The 17,553-nt window shown below is 42.7% G+C and overlaps 1 protein-coding gene across 12 annotated transcripts in view; it reads right to left on the bottom strand.

Moving 5' to 3' along the window:
• Positions 1-17,553, bottom strand: part of ryr2a (ryanodine receptor 2a (cardiac)) — a 185,757-nt gene that overhangs the window by 22,361 nt on the left and 145,843 nt on the right. For 5 of the 12 annotated variants that reach the window (XM_034292564.1, XM_034292566.1, XM_034292567.1 and 2 more), the window contains 23 exons: positions 17,470-17,551; positions 16,746-16,876; positions 16,314-16,441; positions 15,710-15,905; positions 15,212-15,452; positions 14,958-15,045; positions 14,497-14,589; positions 13,623-13,793; positions 13,451-13,510; positions 12,102-12,236; positions 11,821-11,933; positions 11,593-11,689; positions 10,828-10,934; positions 9,950-10,001; positions 9,425-9,475; positions 7,628-7,727; positions 7,414-7,493; positions 4,638-4,714; positions 4,384-4,457; positions 2,701-2,718; positions 583-663; positions 323-411; positions 69-197 (listed from right to left, as the gene is read on the bottom strand). In XM_034292564.1, the coding sequence (XP_034148455.1) occupies positions 69-197; positions 323-411; positions 583-663; positions 2,701-2,718; positions 4,384-4,457; positions 4,638-4,714; positions 7,414-7,493; positions 7,628-7,727; positions 9,425-9,475; positions 9,950-10,001; positions 10,828-10,934; positions 11,593-11,689; positions 11,821-11,933; positions 12,102-12,236; positions 13,451-13,510; positions 13,623-13,793; positions 14,497-14,589; positions 14,958-15,045; positions 15,212-15,452; positions 15,710-15,905; positions 16,314-16,441; positions 16,746-16,876; positions 17,470-17,551 (2,393 nt within the window). Of the gene's footprint in view, positions 1-68; positions 198-322; positions 412-582; positions 664-2,700; positions 2,719-4,383; positions 4,458-4,637; positions 4,715-7,413; positions 7,494-7,627; positions 7,728-9,424; positions 9,476-9,949; positions 10,002-10,827; positions 10,935-11,592; positions 11,690-11,820; positions 11,934-12,101; positions 12,237-12,891; positions 13,138-13,450; positions 13,511-13,622; positions 13,794-14,496; positions 14,590-14,957; positions 15,046-15,211; positions 15,453-15,709; positions 15,906-16,313; positions 16,442-16,745; positions 16,877-17,469; positions 17,552-17,553 lie in introns of all 12 variants that reach the window. The other 7 variants (XM_034292565.1, XM_034292569.1, XM_034292568.1 and 4 more) reach the window with 2 other exon arrangements.

The raw sequence follows: 17,553 nt of genomic DNA, 5'->3' as shown, positions 1-17,553 counted from the left end.
GTTAACAACACCCTACCAGGCCTATCAAGGGATTGTTGGAACAAGGCTGATCTCAACACACGCTGTACCTGTATATACTCAGTCAGAGTATTGAAGACCTGTTTCGCTACATTGATTGCTTTGGAGAAATTGCGCTGTCCTTGTTCGTCAATGACATCCTTTCCAGAATAGTACCAGTAGAAATCGCTGATGGACTCCTGTGGGAGAAAGCCACGCGGACACACGGTCACCCTTTGTCCCATCGGTTTGCCACTCCGGCACCATGTCGTCAGTAACAGAGACGAGAATGAACTCCTTGAAGACAGCATTGATGTGATCTGACCTGAACCCTGAGCAGATAGTCCACGGTGGAGATGATGATGTTGACGGTGGTGTTGTTACCCGTCTGCGTTCTCAGGTAGTTCTGAAAGTCTTCGAAGGGGATATCGAGATTAATTCGTTAATTCTTCGGACAACAGGGATGTGTAATTACCATGGCACTGCATTCATGGATTTTGAGCACAACTGAGAACACCCAGAATGAGGAGTGTTCTCCTGGGGCTCCGTCTGTCAAGACTAAGACTGAATCACACTGGGACGCACCAGAATTGTGGCCTTCGCACAGCAGCTGGAGGAAGCGGAAGAGGTCACAGGTAAATTCATCATCCTGCATCACCTTCTCTCCTGCACATGGCCACCAGACAGAGAGACAGACAGACAGGAGAGCAGCAGAGAGCATAAATAACATAGCAGAAGAGTTTTGATCTGTATGAACTATTGATCTGTCTGAGGGGTTACATTTTGGTCCAGGTACAGAACATCTGAACCACCGGACACAAACATACTGTACACATACACACCAACACACACACAGACACGATACACCTGAGCCACCTGACACAAACATACTGTACACATACACCAAAACGACACACCTGAGCCACCTGACACACACACACACACACACACACACGGTTTACATGATTCACCTGGCAAACACATCACATGATTCACAGAATGTGGAATGGGGTGAGAAACGTGGAGGTGATCTGAGGTGGTATCTACGGAAGCAGCATTTTAGACTGGAGTCTTGGGGAAGCCCAGCCCCGACAAGTCATAATAAAACAGGGCATAAAGAGATTTTAATTGAAGCAACTGAAAAAGCCTGGAAGTGTTGAGTCTACACTAGGGCAACTGGAGAAGTCAAAACCTTTGAGCCCACAGTAGGGCTAGGCATTGAGGACCATCCCGTTTTCAATTATAGCGACTGTGTTTAAAATGCTGCCTGTGACCGTAAGGTAATGAAGGCAATGAGAAAAAACATTAATATGGCGGTCTGCACCTTCCACTGGAATTTTCTAAACTCTGACAACACAAAGGTAGCTTGGGCCGAATTTCATGGATAGATAATATAAAACACATTTAAAACAGGCTTGAAAGTGCTTTGGTTATACACTGTACAAAGTATTGAGGACATAATCATCAACACGCTACAGTAGCTAGCAACGCTGATGTGCTTTGGGAGAGTGAATGCCCCTTACACTTGGATGGTGACGGCTACCTCACAGCTAACAACCTCACCATGTCCAGAATAACAGACTGAGAGTATCTGTCATATTGCTTTATCAGTACATATTAGTACTAATATTTTTATATAAAAAAAAATAAAAACATAGGGCACTTTCAGGCAGGTTTAACACAATGATAAACCAGAAAAGAAGTCTTATTAAATCAGTAATTGATTTAAAAAAAAAATACTATATGTTTACTGTATATATTTCTAAAGCTTTTTTATACATTTCATGAATATTGGTAAAAGAAGATAATTTGCCAATAGTAGGTAATCTTCACTCAGTAACTGGTAAACAGTTATCTTCCATTTGTATTTTGCTTCCTCTGGTAAATCATTCAAACTTATTTGAACATATAAAAAAAAAATGAGTGAAACAACAGCAACCACAACAGAAAGATTAATGGAAAATACAACATTGTTTAAAAAAAACACAGCACAAATAATCAGGGGAAAGATTAATAAAAAAATCGAGAATATTCACATTAAAAGGAACTCAGGTAGACACACAAAAAATACATCAACATCCACTAGACCACAGGTGGACCAATCACAGTACACAGATTCAAGAGCTGGACCAATCACAGCACACAGAGTAAACAGCTGGACCAATCAGAGGGGAGACGCTTGGTGATTGGGTGATCCCTCCCCTGGCACAGATCAGATCACTGCAGCCAATAAGCCACAACTTCATAATGCAAAACAAACTACAGAGAGGACTCCATTTAGAATCAAAACACATCCAGCCAACTGCCACGACCGCGGACCGGACCAGACCAGCACTTTACTCCAACAAAACAGCTGACTGATCTAACTTCTAGTCAAAGCCAGATAGTGTGCCAACCCTGAGAGGTAGACAGAGAGGGAAAGACAGGCTTGTGGACTATGTCTCTACAGCAGCACTTAGCAAGAAGGGAGAGAGAGAGAGAGGAAGTGACAGGTGAATAGAGAGAGAGAGAGAAAGAGAGAGAGGGGGGGTAGATATAGAGAAGGGCCCAGACCACAGGAGAGATGGATATTGTCGTGCTACGGTACACTGAGGCTTAGCAGCAGAATAAAGGGAGGGGTTTCACTCAGGACCTGGACAACTAACAGCTAACGACACAAAGCTAACGAACAAACGACAGGAAAATGGCAGAAGTCATAATTACCACGCTCATGAGTGATGACTGAGGAGGAGGGGAAGACAGTACAGTCAATCAAAAAGAAAAAGGAAAGAAAGAAAACAAAAAGCCAAAAGTCAAACAGATTACAAATAGCTTTCAGTATGTTTTCATATCAGTTGGTTGGAATTAGTTTGAAGTAAGAGGTTTAGTGCAGAAGAAAAAGCAGTCAGGGAAATTTGCAGGATTTAGAAAAGGGTATACTGACAAAAATGTTTTGGGTTTATTACATATAAAAACTAAAAATTATTTAATTAAAGTAAACTTGCAATATGGTATGATCCAGGATTATATATTTTTTTATATTAAAATTAGAAATAAAATGAAAATGTAGTGAAATGCTTCCATTTCTTGTACTGTATATCCTATTATAGAAAATGTATCAGGAAGAAACTGACAAATACAACACAAGAAAAAAACTCAAGTGGCAATGTATAGTATTAGAGAATATTTTAGATCTGGCATTTAGTTTTTTCAGTTGTCTTAAGAAAACCTGCAGATTTATAGATAGACTCTGCTTGTGCTTAGTGACTTTTGCATAGAAAACATTTTTTCTCAATGTACCCTTTTTAAAAACCTTTAAAAAAAGTTAAAAGTGTGTTCCTACACTGACTGCCTACCATAAACTCCTTATTAATGACCATTACCCTTGATCAGAATTCTTGTTGATCCAGCTTTAAAATATGTTTCGGACTACAATAAAACCCTTTGTTAAGATATAATATGTGACATTCATATACATTCAAAGGGAATAAAAAAAACTCTAAAGTACAAAGACATTTGACATGTACCGTACAACAGTAAATTAGAAGTGATAATGAACATTGACAACACAGGGACAGGAGTATGGTGTATTTTCAATAAAATGCGCAAAAACCAACACAACTCATGTTTAGTCAATGTGATGACAAAACAAAAGGACAAAGTAAAAGAACCATTATGATTTGACATGGAATTCTTACAAGACATGACTAATTCATCATATACTTAAATAACTATAATCTAAAATATATCTAAAATATGGTATATTTACACACACATATATTTATAAATATATAGTATGTATATAATATATTTATAAGTAGTATGTGTATGTTTGCCCTCAGATTAAAGTTGTGTTGCGAAATATTCCATGTGTTTATGATAAATTCAACACGTTTTGTGATTAACGGTCAGCATTTTATTGCTTTCTGATGACAACATTCCCACATCCTTTTTGCAACACATTTTTTTAAATGTTTTTTTTTACATTTATTGAACCCAAGGAGAGAAAGAAATGTGAATGAATGTTTAAGTGCTGGAACCTGCCAGCAAATCTTTAGGGTTTAGAGGAATTGAATGACATTAAGGGATTGATTGAAATTAATGAATCTATTACAAATCAACTCTGGATATCAGGAGCAGTAAGTCTAAATTGTGATTCAAGAAGCACCAATCGACGTAACCTTTCACGACAGACCCAAGAAAATGTATTCAAAATTCAGCTTCCAATATAGATGGGAATGTGAATTCATTAATTCCACGTTTGTTAATTAATGGTAATTCGTGGCATTCATATTTCCCCCTTTGTCTGTTTCTCTTTCACCCGACAGGAAGGAAGTGTTGTTCAGAGACTGGATAGGGTGTTGCCACTGTAGAGTTGTTAACAGTATACTTAGTGGTTATGTCTACCTGATCCCTCCTCCGTCACCATGCCCAGTCCTTCTGCTTTGTTCTGGCGTTCAAATGCATTTAGATCCAGAACACTGAGACAGAGAGATCGACAAGTCAGTGGTAGACATTTAGACATTACAAGTCATTCAAACAGGCATTTATTTAATCTGGGGGGTGGGGTGATCCCAACACGTTCTTGTAGAAACAGTGTTTCTTTTGGTTTTGTTTTTATGAAATGACTGATGAGAGGTTCATGATATTACACCCAATACCTGCACGACTGCATCAGACCTGCCAGACTCTGAAAAAAGCCCACATCCTTCTTGTCTTTAAGGTAGTCCAGCATTTTCTGTAAGAGATGTGAAAGGGAGAGAGAGAGAGGGACAGGAAAAGGATGGAAAGAGACAGAAAAAGGAAGCGTAGATGGAGCGAGAGAGAAGAAGATGGAGTGAGGTGAGCAATACAAAAATACAGACTCCCACTTTATGTGACAAATCATTGGCTAAAAGTGAAAAATGGCATCCCCGTTATTTAAATTAACGGCCCAGTGTTTTCAATCTCTCTTGTACCTAACAACATACCTGATAATATAAGAGAGATTTTTTTAAATCCAAAAACAGATATTATACTATTTAAAACCAACTATTTTGTCCTGGAAGGATTTGCAAAGATTCTGTCTTCAGTGTTTTCTTCAGCAAGAGGAACATGCTCAATTGGATTCAGGTCTGGTGATTGACCCGGACATTCAAGAACATTCCACTTTTCGGCCATGAAAAACTTTATGAGTGCTTCAGCAGTATGATTGGGGTCATTGTCCTGGGACAAGGTGAAGTAACGTCTAATGATTAACGAGGCATTTGATTGAATCTGAGCAGATATTTCTGGACACCTCAGAATATTTCTTGCTGCTATCGTCAGCAGTCACATTAAGAGAGACAAGTGAGTCGGTTCCAGTGGCAGCCATATACAGTGAGGGAAAACATTTGATCCCCTGCTGATTTTGTTTGCCCACAGAAAAAGAAATGATCAGTCTGTAATTTTAATGGTAGGTTGATTTGAACGGTGAGAGACAGAAAAACTAAAAAACTATCCAGAAAAAGGCATGTCAAAAATGTTATAAATGTATTTGCATTTTAATGACTGAAATAAGTATTTCATCCCCTCTCAATCAGAAAGATTTCTGGCTCCCTAGTGTCTTTTATACCGGTAACGAGCTGAGATTAGGAGCACACTCTTAAAGGGAGTGCTCCTAATCTCAGTTTGTTACCTGTATAAAAGACACCTGTCCACAGAAACAATCGATCAATCAGATTCCAAACTCTCCACCATGGCCAAGACCAAAGGACCAAAGCTAGAATGTCATGGACAAGATTGTAGACCTACACAAGGTTGGAATGGGCTACAAGACCATCGCCAAGCAGCCATTATTCGCAAATGGAAGAAACACAAAAGAACTGTCAATCTATCTCGGTCTGGGGCTTCATGCAAGATCTCACCTCGTGGAGTTGCAATGATCATGAGAACGGTGAGGAATCAGCCCAGAACTACACAGGAGGATCTCAAGGCAGATGGGACCATAGTTACCAAGAAAACAATTGGTAACACACTACACCGTGAAGGACTGAGCCGTGAAGGTCCCCCTGCTCAAGAAAGCACATGTACAGGCCCATCTGAAGTTTGCCAATGAACATCTGAATGATTAAGAGGAGAACTGGGTGAAAGTGTTGTGGTCAGATGAGACCAAAATCGAGCTCTTTGGCATCAACACAACTCACCGTGTTTGGAGGAGGATGAATGCTGCCTATGACCCCAAGAACACCATCCCCACCGTCAAACATGGAGGTGGAAACATTATGCTTTGGGGGTTGTTTTCTGCTTAGGGGACAGGACAACTTCACCGCATCAAAGGGACGATGGACGGGGCCATGTACCGTCAAATCTTTAATGAGAACCTCCTTCCCTCAGCCAGGTCATTGAAAATGGGTCATGGATGGGTATTCCAGCATGACAATGACCCAAAACACATGGCCAAGGCAACAAAGGAGTGGCTCAAGAAGAAGCACATTAAGGACCTGGAGTGGACTAGCCAGTCTCCAGACCTTAATCCCATAGAAAATCTGTAGAGGAAGCTGAAGGTTCGAGTTGCCAAACATCATCCTCGAAGCCTTAATGATTTGGAGAATATCTGCAAAGAGGAATGGGACAAAATCTCTCCTGAGATGTGTGCAAACCTGGTGGCCAACTACAAGAAACGTCTGACCTCTGTGATTGCCGACAAGGGTGTTGCCACCAAGTATTAAGTCATGTTTTGCAGAGGGGTCGAATACTTATTTCACTCATTGAAATGCAAATCAATTTATAACATTTTTGACATGTGTTTCTCTGTATTATTTTGTTTTTATTCTGTCTCTCACTGTTCAAATAAACCTACCATTAAAATAATAGACTGATTATTTCTTTGTCAGTGGGCAAACATATAAAATCAGCAGGGGATCAAATATTATTTTTCCCTTACTTTATGCCCAAACCATAACACTATTATCTACTATTTTTCACAGATGAGGCGGTTAGCTATGAATCATTTGCAGTTCCTGTCCTCCTTCCATCATTCTGGTACAGGTTAATCTTTGTATCAAATACATACATTTATTTCATATCTACCAGGTTGTTTGCTTTTTTAATGTAGGAAACAGTTGATTTCAACACATCTAATGAACAGCAAATTTTTCGGACCAATTCATTCAGATTTTTCTGCCTTATGACGGCCTGCTTTACAGGCACAATTTCGCTCCTCATGTTGAGAGACAACAACAATAGATTCCAAATGCAAAAGCCACACCTCAAATTACATCTAGATTTGTTTGTGCATGCACCAACCCTGCGCGACACACACCCTGGCCAAGAAAGACATTTGTTTGTGGTTCGGCCAGTCTAACATTAGATATCAGTCCGTGGAGCAATTAGAAAGCTGTGCTACGAGATGATTGGGGCCGTTGGACATTACATCTCAGTTTTTGAGGACGGTTCGTGTAGTGTCACGTTATTTACCTGTTGAACCGTAGAATTGCCTCCGTTGAGAACAGCTATTCCCAGCTTCAGGGTAGACGCCACCATGGGGCCCATCTCACCTGGTGATATACAAACATTTGCAATTAGAGATTTGGATTATTGGTGACGTGTAGGGAAACAAACATGAAGCTCTGGTTTATTGGAGGGCGATGTCCCTGTCAGTAAATCAGCTGTACGTTTGCATCCTCCCTACCTTTGCTGGCACTAATGGTCTGCAGCACCATCTCTGCAGCTCCTCGGTCATGCAACCTGGCCTGCTGGTACAACAGCTTCTGTTTCTCCATCTCTTTTTCCTGCAGATTGGAGGGGGAAGGAGGAGGAGGAGGAAAGACACCTGAGACAGTGCAGCTTGAAGTCCCATCAGACCACAGTGCTCCCATCGTGCTCAAAAAAGCTTGCAGACAGCAGCCGGCTGGAAGAGCTCTGGCTCCCGGTCCTTCTTTCCTATTGGCTCGTTCAATGAAAGACCCTTAGGTCCTCTTAGAGATGCCAGTTCTATAGCGTTGAGGACTAATGTACAACGTCGGTATGGGAACTAACGGCCCGTAGGTTAAACCAGCGGTTGGCAAACCTCTCCTCGAGGACACCAGGGCCTCACTGATGTGTCTAAACAAGGGATGGATAGTTAGTCAAAACGTTGAATCGCGTGTGCTTGCTCCGAAACAGCTGGAAAACCTGGAACCGTTTAGGGGTCCCCAAAGAGAGGGTTGTAAAAGGACAGGGTTTGACTACAGAGGCCTCAGAGCTTGGAACTCAATGGGAGCAGTTGGACGGCCTGTGTGTGTGTGTGTGTATGTGTGTGTATGTGTGTGTGCGTTAGTACAGTGTGTTAGTACAGTCAGGTGACTAAGCGCAGTCCTGAAGGACATGAGACGGAGAAGACCACAGTGTCATGTCCCCAGAACACCCACTCAGAACAGAGACAACGTAAGATAGCAACAAACTACGGCATAACTCTGCCTGACTCATGGGAACAGCAGGTGGGGGGCGCTATGGGGCACCCGCTTGGCTGCTTCCCCACTTTCCGTCTGAGCTACGCAGCAGAAAAAACACAAGGGGATGGAAGAGCTCGGAAAGCAAAGATGGCCGCCTTGCTCCTACTGGTGTTTTTTTACATTGTGTTGTAAAAAGCAGGGAGAGAGGAGGCGGGATGGGCTGGGACGATATGAACAGACGGAGAACCTTCAAAGGAAAATAAAAACAGAAATACTAGAAAAGGAAATAAGATGCAAATCAACAGAGAACAGTTTGTTTGAGAACTTTGTTACCAGAGATTTTTCCTCCTTGTTGGCAATTTTGTTGCTTAAACCTTTGATTATATCACGCTGCGGAAACAGAATGGTATCATTTCATAGTGCACGGATCCACCCCTCTACTCAGAGAACAGAAAATGATGGTGAGACCAGGTGAAAAGGTGCTGGTGAAACCAGGTGAAAGGTGCTGGTGAAACGAGGAAAGGATAGCAGAGCAGTCTTGAGCAGCCTACTGATAGCCATGCAAATGAAATTGATTGATCAGTTCTAATGGGTTAAAAACCACTTGGTGTAGCTGCACAATAAAAAAACAACAAGGACATGATGTATACATTTATAACAGTTATAATATGTTTCCATTATAAAAGGTGATCTGGGGTTCAGACCAGCAATGAGAGAGATGATTAAGGGTGTTTAAGGGCTAATTCATGTTTAAGGGCCGTGTTCTAACTTGAGATACGCACTCTTAACTCGAAATTTCCGCAAGGCCCTTATTAATAGAAATGAATTGTGTGAAAGTTTGACTTGCACATGCTTATCTCAGCTCTTAAGCTGTTCCTTAAGGGACTCTATACATGCCGTCTCCTCTCTTAACGGTCATTCAGAAGCTGCCGGCAAGCCATGGACAAACCAAGGAACCCACATTTTAAAAGATTTTTGCACTCTTTTTAAAATGCATGTGGGAGGGATGGGCAAAAGATACATGGGGTGGGCGGGGTTCGAGGGAACATACTCACTTCAAAACTCTTCACCTCCTCTCCATCCTCATCCTCTTCATCATGACAGCTCTGGAGGAGAAATGACGATACAAAGTCAGCTAAACATTTGCTAGATATATACTACAAACCAACCAATCAGGTAACAAACCAACCAATCAGGTAACCAATCAATCAGTTAACAAGTCAACCAATCAATCAGTTAAGCAACCAACCAATCAGTTAACCACCCAATCAATCAGTTAACCACCCGACCAATCAGGTAACCAACCAGTCAATCAGTTAACTAACCAATCATTCAAACAGCCAATCAATTAACCAACCAACCAGTTAACCAGACAATCATTCAACCACCCAATCAGTTAACCAACCAATCAGTTATCCAACCAACCAATCAGTTATCCAAACAACCACCCAACCAATCAGTTAACCAACCAACCAGTCAAACAATCAATCAGTCAACTAACCAGTTAATCAACCAATCAATCGGTCAGTCAAAAAACATCACAGATTTCAATGAAAAACCAATGTGAGTACAGCTGGTACCTTGGCCATGATGTCGGCATAAGCCATGTAGAGAATGTCCTCCTCCAGCTTACTGCAACACACATCAGGAGAACAGGAAGAAGGGGTGTCTATTATATAGCAAAGTACCAGCTTCAGACTTGGAAGTACTATAGTTACAGAGAGTGAAATGGGTGGGCCTGCCTGTGTCTGTCTGACTGTGTCTGTTCATCTGTCTGTGTGTCTGTGTGATTGTGTATGTTAATCTGCCTGTGTCTGTCTGACTGTGTCTGTTCATCTGTCTGTGTGTCTGTCTGATTGTGTCTGTTAATCTGTCTGTCTCTCTGTATGAGTGTGTGTCTGTCTGACTGTGTCTGTTAATCTGTTTGTCTCTCAGTATGTGTGTGTCTGTCTGCCTGTGTCTGTACGTCTGTCTGTCTGACTGTGTCTGTGTGTCTGTCTGTGTCTGTCTGTCTGTGTCTGTTCATCGGTCTGTGCATTTGTTTGACTGTCTGTGTGTGTCTGTCTGACTGTGTCTTTTCATCGGTCTGTGTATTTGTCTGACTGTCTGTGTGTGTCTGTCTGACTGTGTCTGTCCGTCTGTCTGTATGTCTGTCGGACTGTCTATGTGTGTCTGTCTGACTGTGTCCGTCTTTGTGTTTCTCTGTGCGTGTATCTGTTTGTGTATTGGTTTGACTATACTTGTGAGTACCAAGAATCCATGCAAGGTTAATAAAAGGACAGTTCTATCTTGTGGGGATATTTCACCTGTTCCCCTGAGGAAAAGGAAATGTTTAGGGGTTTGCTGAAGTTACAACTGTTGTTAGGTTTAGGGTTAAGGAAAACTGGATATAGAAAGGCATTATTTGTTGTCCCCGCAAGGTTATCAACACAGTGTGTGTGTGTGTGTGTATACCCACCACTTCTCGGTCAGGGCTGTCCTACTGAACAGCTGTATGAGCTGATGAAGAGGATCGATGCGTTTGGCTCCCTCATCTTCCTCAGGGGGCTCCTCCCCTCCAGGTTTCTGGGGAAAAAAAATATATATATTTCTATCGACATACATATAAACTCTACCCACAACACACTGTGTCTGGAAGACAGAAAATAAAATATTATTACAGTCGACCAGCACTAGTGATTTATCTATTTTGACGTGAGTGCTGCATCATGAATAAAAAAACTCATAAACACTAATCTCTCAACCCACAAAACAGCACCATTCTCTAATCTTTTCCCAGAAGGCATTATGGTTTTACCCAGGATATCTAACCATGGTAGCACTCTCAGTCTCAAGCACAAAATGTGCTGTGAATAGATGAGCAGCCTCTGAAGGTGGCTACTTGTCTCTTAGTCGCCTCGAGAGGAAACAATGTCAGACAGCATTTGTTGCCTGCTTTTGTTTTGCAAACAGCAGTCTGTTTCTTCGTCCTTTCTGAAAAATAACTCACTTTTCCCAGAATGGACTTAATTGGAAAATGAGAGCTCTGTGTCTGTGTTAATCGATGTTCTGGAACAACATGAGGACATGATTTGGTGCAGGCAGAAAGTGTGCATCAACACAATACAAAGTCTTTTGACGCATGCAAAGGAATTCTGTAATTTTCCACACAGTGTTCTTGATTTCATGTGGAACCGATACATGGGGCACTCTAAGAAACAGGTTGTCGAATCGAAGCCCTTACTGCCAGATCCTCTATGAGTTTGTCCTCAAAGTAGTGTTCCTCAGCCTCAATCCAGGACTTCTCATAGCCCTGAAGAAACAGGTTCACAGCCCGGTGCCTGGGGAGGAGTTGAAGCAGTCAATCAACCAACTTAAGGAAGATATATGTCCTCAATGACGTGTGGAGGAGACAACAGCCTCCTGGACTAGCTAGCCAGTTAGTCTAGTCAGTCAGCTTGTTGGTGCTTACCTGGGCAGGTTATACAGGGGTGCCATTCTGAAGCAGGCCACCACGGCCCTCTTCCTCTGTTTGGATAACAACTTGTGCCACACAGCTTTCTTACTCCTCTGTGGGTGTTCAACCTTTAAGGATAAACATGCATGATGCTGCCATTCATACCTATGAACCATGTCACCTGTTCACGCAACTGAAGAATACTATTTCCTATCCACACACAGTTAGGAGTCAATTACTGATGACATGTTTTGGACGACGGTCATGAGGTCAAGTACGTTTCATCTGTGACCCACCTGGTCGAGATGAAAGAGGACATGAGCGATGTCCAGGACCCTCTCCACAGTCTTTTCTGGATCAGACGTGTCTTCACTTCTGTTTGGGAGCTCCTTATACAGAGCCATTTGCCAGCGGATAGCAGGGTCCTCCAGCTAAACACATCGCACACACAGAAAACTATTATAGACAGGAGATGTGTTGGCAGAAAATATTTTTTATTCCCATAACATATTTTAGGATTATGTGAATACAGGGTTAAGTGAGAACAGTGTGAGGGATAGGGTTATGCGATAACAGCATGCGAGTTATGTGATAACAGCGCAAGGGTTATATGATAACAACATGCAAGTTATGTAATAACAGCACAAGGGTTATGTGATAAAAGCGTAGAGGGTTATGTGATAACAGCGCAAGGGTTATGTGATAACAGCGAAAGGGTTATGTGAAAACAGCGCAAGGGTTATATGATAACAGCGTGAGGGTTATGTGATAACACCATGCGAGTTATGTGATAAAAGCATGAGGGTTATGTGATAACAGCGTGAGGGTTACGTGATAACAGCGTGAGTGTTACGGGATAACAGCGTGAGGGTTACGTGATAACAGCGTGAGTGTTACGGGATAACAGCATGAGGGTTACGGGATAACAGTGTGAGTGTTACGGGATAACAGCGTGAGGGTTACGTGATAACAGCGTGAGTGTTACGGGATAACAGCGTGAGGGTTACGTGATAACAGCGTGAGGGTGAGGGCTGGCTGCTTGTAGGGTCTAACTCCTACAGTAAGGGCTTCTCAGCATGAACAGACCTGCCCATGCCCCTGTGGCTTTGCATAGTCCACAGAAGATGCCCTCTTGACGCCCGCCAGGGTGGTCCTGGTAGGCCTGTAAGCATAGCTACTCTCCATAGTGGCAGAGCGTTTGCGGGTGCTGGACAGACGTTTGTGCCCGGTGGGCGTGTCTAAGGCCAGGGGTTTGCAAGCCTGGCGGCTCTTCATCCACTTCATCACTATGATCAGTCTCTTCACCAGCTTCTTGAAGTGAAACACCCGGTACTGACGGTGCTCAGGGTGGAGATGGACGGACAGGCAGACATGCAGGCGGGGCAATGGAACGGAGGACAGACGGAGACACATGAGACACGCAGGGAGACAGGAGATGCAACATGCACATTCACGCCACTGTGTCATTAGCTACAATCCAAATGGATGTCTAACGGATACAGAGACGGGCTGATCTTGGCGGTCAACTGCTCTAAGTTAAATGAGGTTAATGGTGTTGGGCATGGGTGAGAAGAGGTACATGCTGAAGATGACAGAACGGATCAGGTACCCATGTGGGTACAGGAACAAACAGATGGATGCTCACCTTGCCCTGCAGGTGCAAGTTATTCCGTATAATCTCCCGAACCTCATCCTCTGTGTCTTTCTGTTAATGAGATACACATTAAGCCATGAGCTATAATATCAGTCAATAGATCAAAAGGAAAAGAGAAATATTTTAATGTCAACCAACGTGTTATTTGCAACGAGTTGGTTACCTGAGTGAAGCGGTTCTTGGCCAGAGCGATCAGCTCGTGGTCTCCTGGAGCACATATGTTCAGTCCCACAGGAAGAAGCCTCTTCAAGGCAGCGACAATGAGGCTAGTCTGCATGGAGTAACGATCTCCCTTCCGCTTCATCTTCTTCCTCTCCTGGTCCGACACTGCCCCCTACAGGGAACATCAGAAGGAATGAGAAAACAGGTCAGCATTAGCACCATTTCCTACTTCTAAGCTTGCTACTAAGTCCTCTTTAATGTTTCAGTACTGGTGTCCCCCAGGGCCTGGTACTAGTCCCTCTTTAATGTTTCAGTACTGGTGTCCCACAGGGCTTGGTACTAAGTCATCTTTAATTTCTCAGTACTGGTGTCCCACAGGGCCTGGTACTAGGCCCTCTTTAAAGTCTCACTACCGTTGTCTTCCAAGAAAATGGTATGCACTCACTACTATGGAGAAGAGTGTTTGATTACCTAAATATATAATGTAAATAATGTCCCAGGGTGATCTTGTCAGATGTTCTATATTCTATATAAATTAAGTAAAAGGGAACATGAATGAAAAAAGAATGTGTATACTTTTACAGTATTTAATTAACGAACCAATGGAACATAGTCTCTAACATCGCTTTGAAGAAATAGAATGCAGAGTTGCTTTAACTCAGTGTCATTTGTGGCACTAAATTGCATTTAGGCGCTTAACATTGACTAGGCCAGTTATAGAGTTAACATTGACTAGGCCAGTTATAGAGTTAACATTGACTAGGCCAGTTATAGAGTTAACATTGACTAGGCCAGTTATAGAGTTAACATTGACTAGGCCAGTTATAGAGTTAACATTGACTAGGCCAGTTACAGAGAGAAAGGGGACCACTTACCTTGGACATCTTAGACTTGGTGTCCGTGATGAGGAAGGACATATTGTTGATCTCATTCTGAACCACAAAGTTCTGCTCCTCCCGTTTAAAATTCTACAGTGGAAGAATATGAAGGTATTGGACTTTGCCAAGGATTTATGCTAATAAAGCCTTTAGGATGACAGCAGACTTGAAAAAGCACAGACACACATAAAGGCTCCAGAGATACATCACAGTCGGCTAGCTCTCGCTGCCAAGGAAGCAAATGTAAAATTGATTTCTTTCAGACAGAAAGGCTGAATAAATCCTAGAACTGAATAGGATTTGAATAGAAGTTTTTTTTTGAAGTGGAGAGAGCACTTTGCGAGTGTCTTGCGGTTGGCCAATAGAAGCCGTCACACAGTGTTTAAAGCATGAAATCATTCCTTGCAGCTGTTACAGTGATTTGTAATGATATGTTAAAATGTGTCTGTGTAGCTTACGTGAGACTTGGCCCAGAATATGAAGACCTCTGCTACCATGCGAAATAGCTCCTCAGCTTCAGGGTTAGGCTCTTTCAGCCATTTAGCCCTAAGACAAAAACATATTGGAAGCTAGTTAAATTATGTTGCCAATAGCAGCATTAATTAGTTGGTACCAAAGCTTCTTTCAAAATGATTAAACAATTTTTACAACTGCATTTAAAGCAAAATGTTTGCAACAAGAACCAGTCTGTCCTCCAACTCAACCATGTTACCTATTATAATCGACAAAGCGGATGAGGAGTGGATAAAAGGCATAGAGGTCTCGAACGAGGATGGTGAACTCATCCAGGATGAGTAGCTCAGCCTCAGACATCTCTCCTCGCCCCTCCGCCTTCATGTGTTCCTCATCTAGCAGCACTGTAGCAGCCTTCTTCCTCAGCTTCTCCATGAGCGGCAGAAAGTGTGTTTTCAACAACCCTGCCTTCGCCTTACTGATGATTGGCTGAGAGAACACTGGAGGCGGAGACACAGGGGAGACAGTAAAGGTAAAACAATGTATAGTGGCGTTTGGCTTATGTCCATGGTAGGTTTTCCAACTGAAACTACTGTGTTTGTGTCTGGCGGACTGCATCTCTAATAGTCGTGGACTTCAACATACAGTAACAACACACATAAGTGATGTGACATGTGATCTGTCGGCGACCTGGGCTCCGACTGACTAAAGGTTTAAGCCAGGCAATCGAGGTGTTAAACCACAAATCAGCTTCAACCTGCGAGTCGTTTCATCCAGGCGCCCTCGTCGATCCCCAGGTTGTTGTAGATGATCTTCAAAATGTTTCCGAGTAGGTTGTTCATGTGGTCAGAGGTGAGGTTGGTACAGCAGCCATCGGCTCTCTCCGGGGGGTTGTTCTCGGGGCCGTGCTCCCACCAGTGAGACATGTAGCTGCACAGCATGGGCAGCACCACCTCCAGGACGGACAGACGAATACAATCACAGCGATACCACACACTAAACATGGATGACGGCAAAAAGGGATCCCCGGAACAGGCAAGGACTGAACACCGCTGCAGTACAGGCCTGGCAGGGCATCAGCCAGGAAGATAGCCACATGCTTTTGTTGTCTCAAATTAGTGGACTAAACACCAAATGTGCTGCGATTTCTATTTTGTTCATCTGATATGGATGAAAATGCCCTCAAGCCGACCCCATAGTCCAGTATCATTTCAAATCCAAAACAGAGATTTGCAAAACCTAGAGCCAGAACAAGATACATGTGACTTCCAAATCGTTTTGGAAGTCACTGTATCATCAACTGGTTCGATGTTTTACAACTAAAGAACCTTGCTTAAGTCGAGTAAATAATATAGCCACACCTCCATGACATGTGGCATCTGAGTGTAGCGGAGGCCGGACTCAGCAAGATCCATAATTTCTTCCAGAGATTTTTCCAAGGAGGGAATGAGTGGACACATCTGCCCTACCTGGGAGGGCAGGCCTAGAGCTGGGGGGAGGGGGAGGGGGTGGGGGAGAGGGGGAGAGGGCGTGGTGGGTGGCGGGGGGGGGGGGGGAGCAAACGAGATGGAGAATAAATAAAGTGACACAGATGGAGAAAACAATTTTGTGGCGAGACAGACAAAGAAAATCAATTTGTCCACTCAATCCACAAATCGCTCCGCAACATTTCTGCCAAAACAAAACTCTCCCGTCTCTCCAGCCAAACTGCATTCGACAAATGGCTTGGCTACATCCTCGCCAAAACAAACCTCAGCAGTAGTTGTGCATTCCAAAACTCTCCTGTCCAGTACCTGCTCTGTCCCGGGAGCTCTTGGTGATGTAAATAGAGTAGCTGTTGAACTTGTTGAGCTCAGGCTCCAGAAAGGCCACGGGAAATGCCCCCGAGAACGCTGCCAGAGACTCCCCCAGGGCCGGACGCTGCCTGCAGGCCACGAAGGGTTAATGTAAAGGCACATCGCAATCAATTTAAAATATTTTTTCACAGTGGGGATATTGGGACATTCTTTTAGGTTGGACTAACACGGATTATGCTCTTTTTGTCTAAGAGCTCTTTGGAAAAGAAATAATAACTGGAATGTAAGCCAGTTTTGATGGGATTGTAGTTTTGGCCAACTGAATTATTTATTAGTATAATAGAACAATAACTGTTCAGCTGGGTAATGGGGTGGGTTCTCAGCCAATCAGGTCTGTGCACAGAAAAATATTCAAAATTATTTCCTCAAGATAACTAATTAGACTGAGTATTTAATTGGCCAATGGAGGTTCAGGGAAATTAATTACATTTAAAATATATTGAGTTGCATAATTTTTTTAAACATTTTTGTTGAAAATATAAGCACAGAAATTCATTCATTACACACAAAGCGATGCTTTTAAAAATCTAATAAAAAATACTGCACAGGGATTGCAAATCCAGCTAGTACGTGCAAGATTAATTTCTGGGATCCCCAATGAATGAATACATCAAATACCATAAAGGAGACTAAGAGATCAGACAAATCCATTTGAAATTACCTTTCTACATAGATGCTCTTGTTGGTGCCTAAACCATACAGGCTGTTGAGGATCCTATAACACGACACCTGAACATCATCCACT

The sequence above is a fragment of the Esox lucius genome, chromosome 6, assembly GCF_011004845.1.
Source record: "Esox lucius isolate fEsoLuc1 chromosome 6, fEsoLuc1.pri, whole genome shotgun sequence".
Lineage (NCBI taxonomy): Eukaryota > Metazoa > Chordata > Actinopteri > Esociformes > Esocidae > Esox > Esox lucius.
This window is presented reverse-complemented; position numbering and strand designations above follow the sequence as displayed.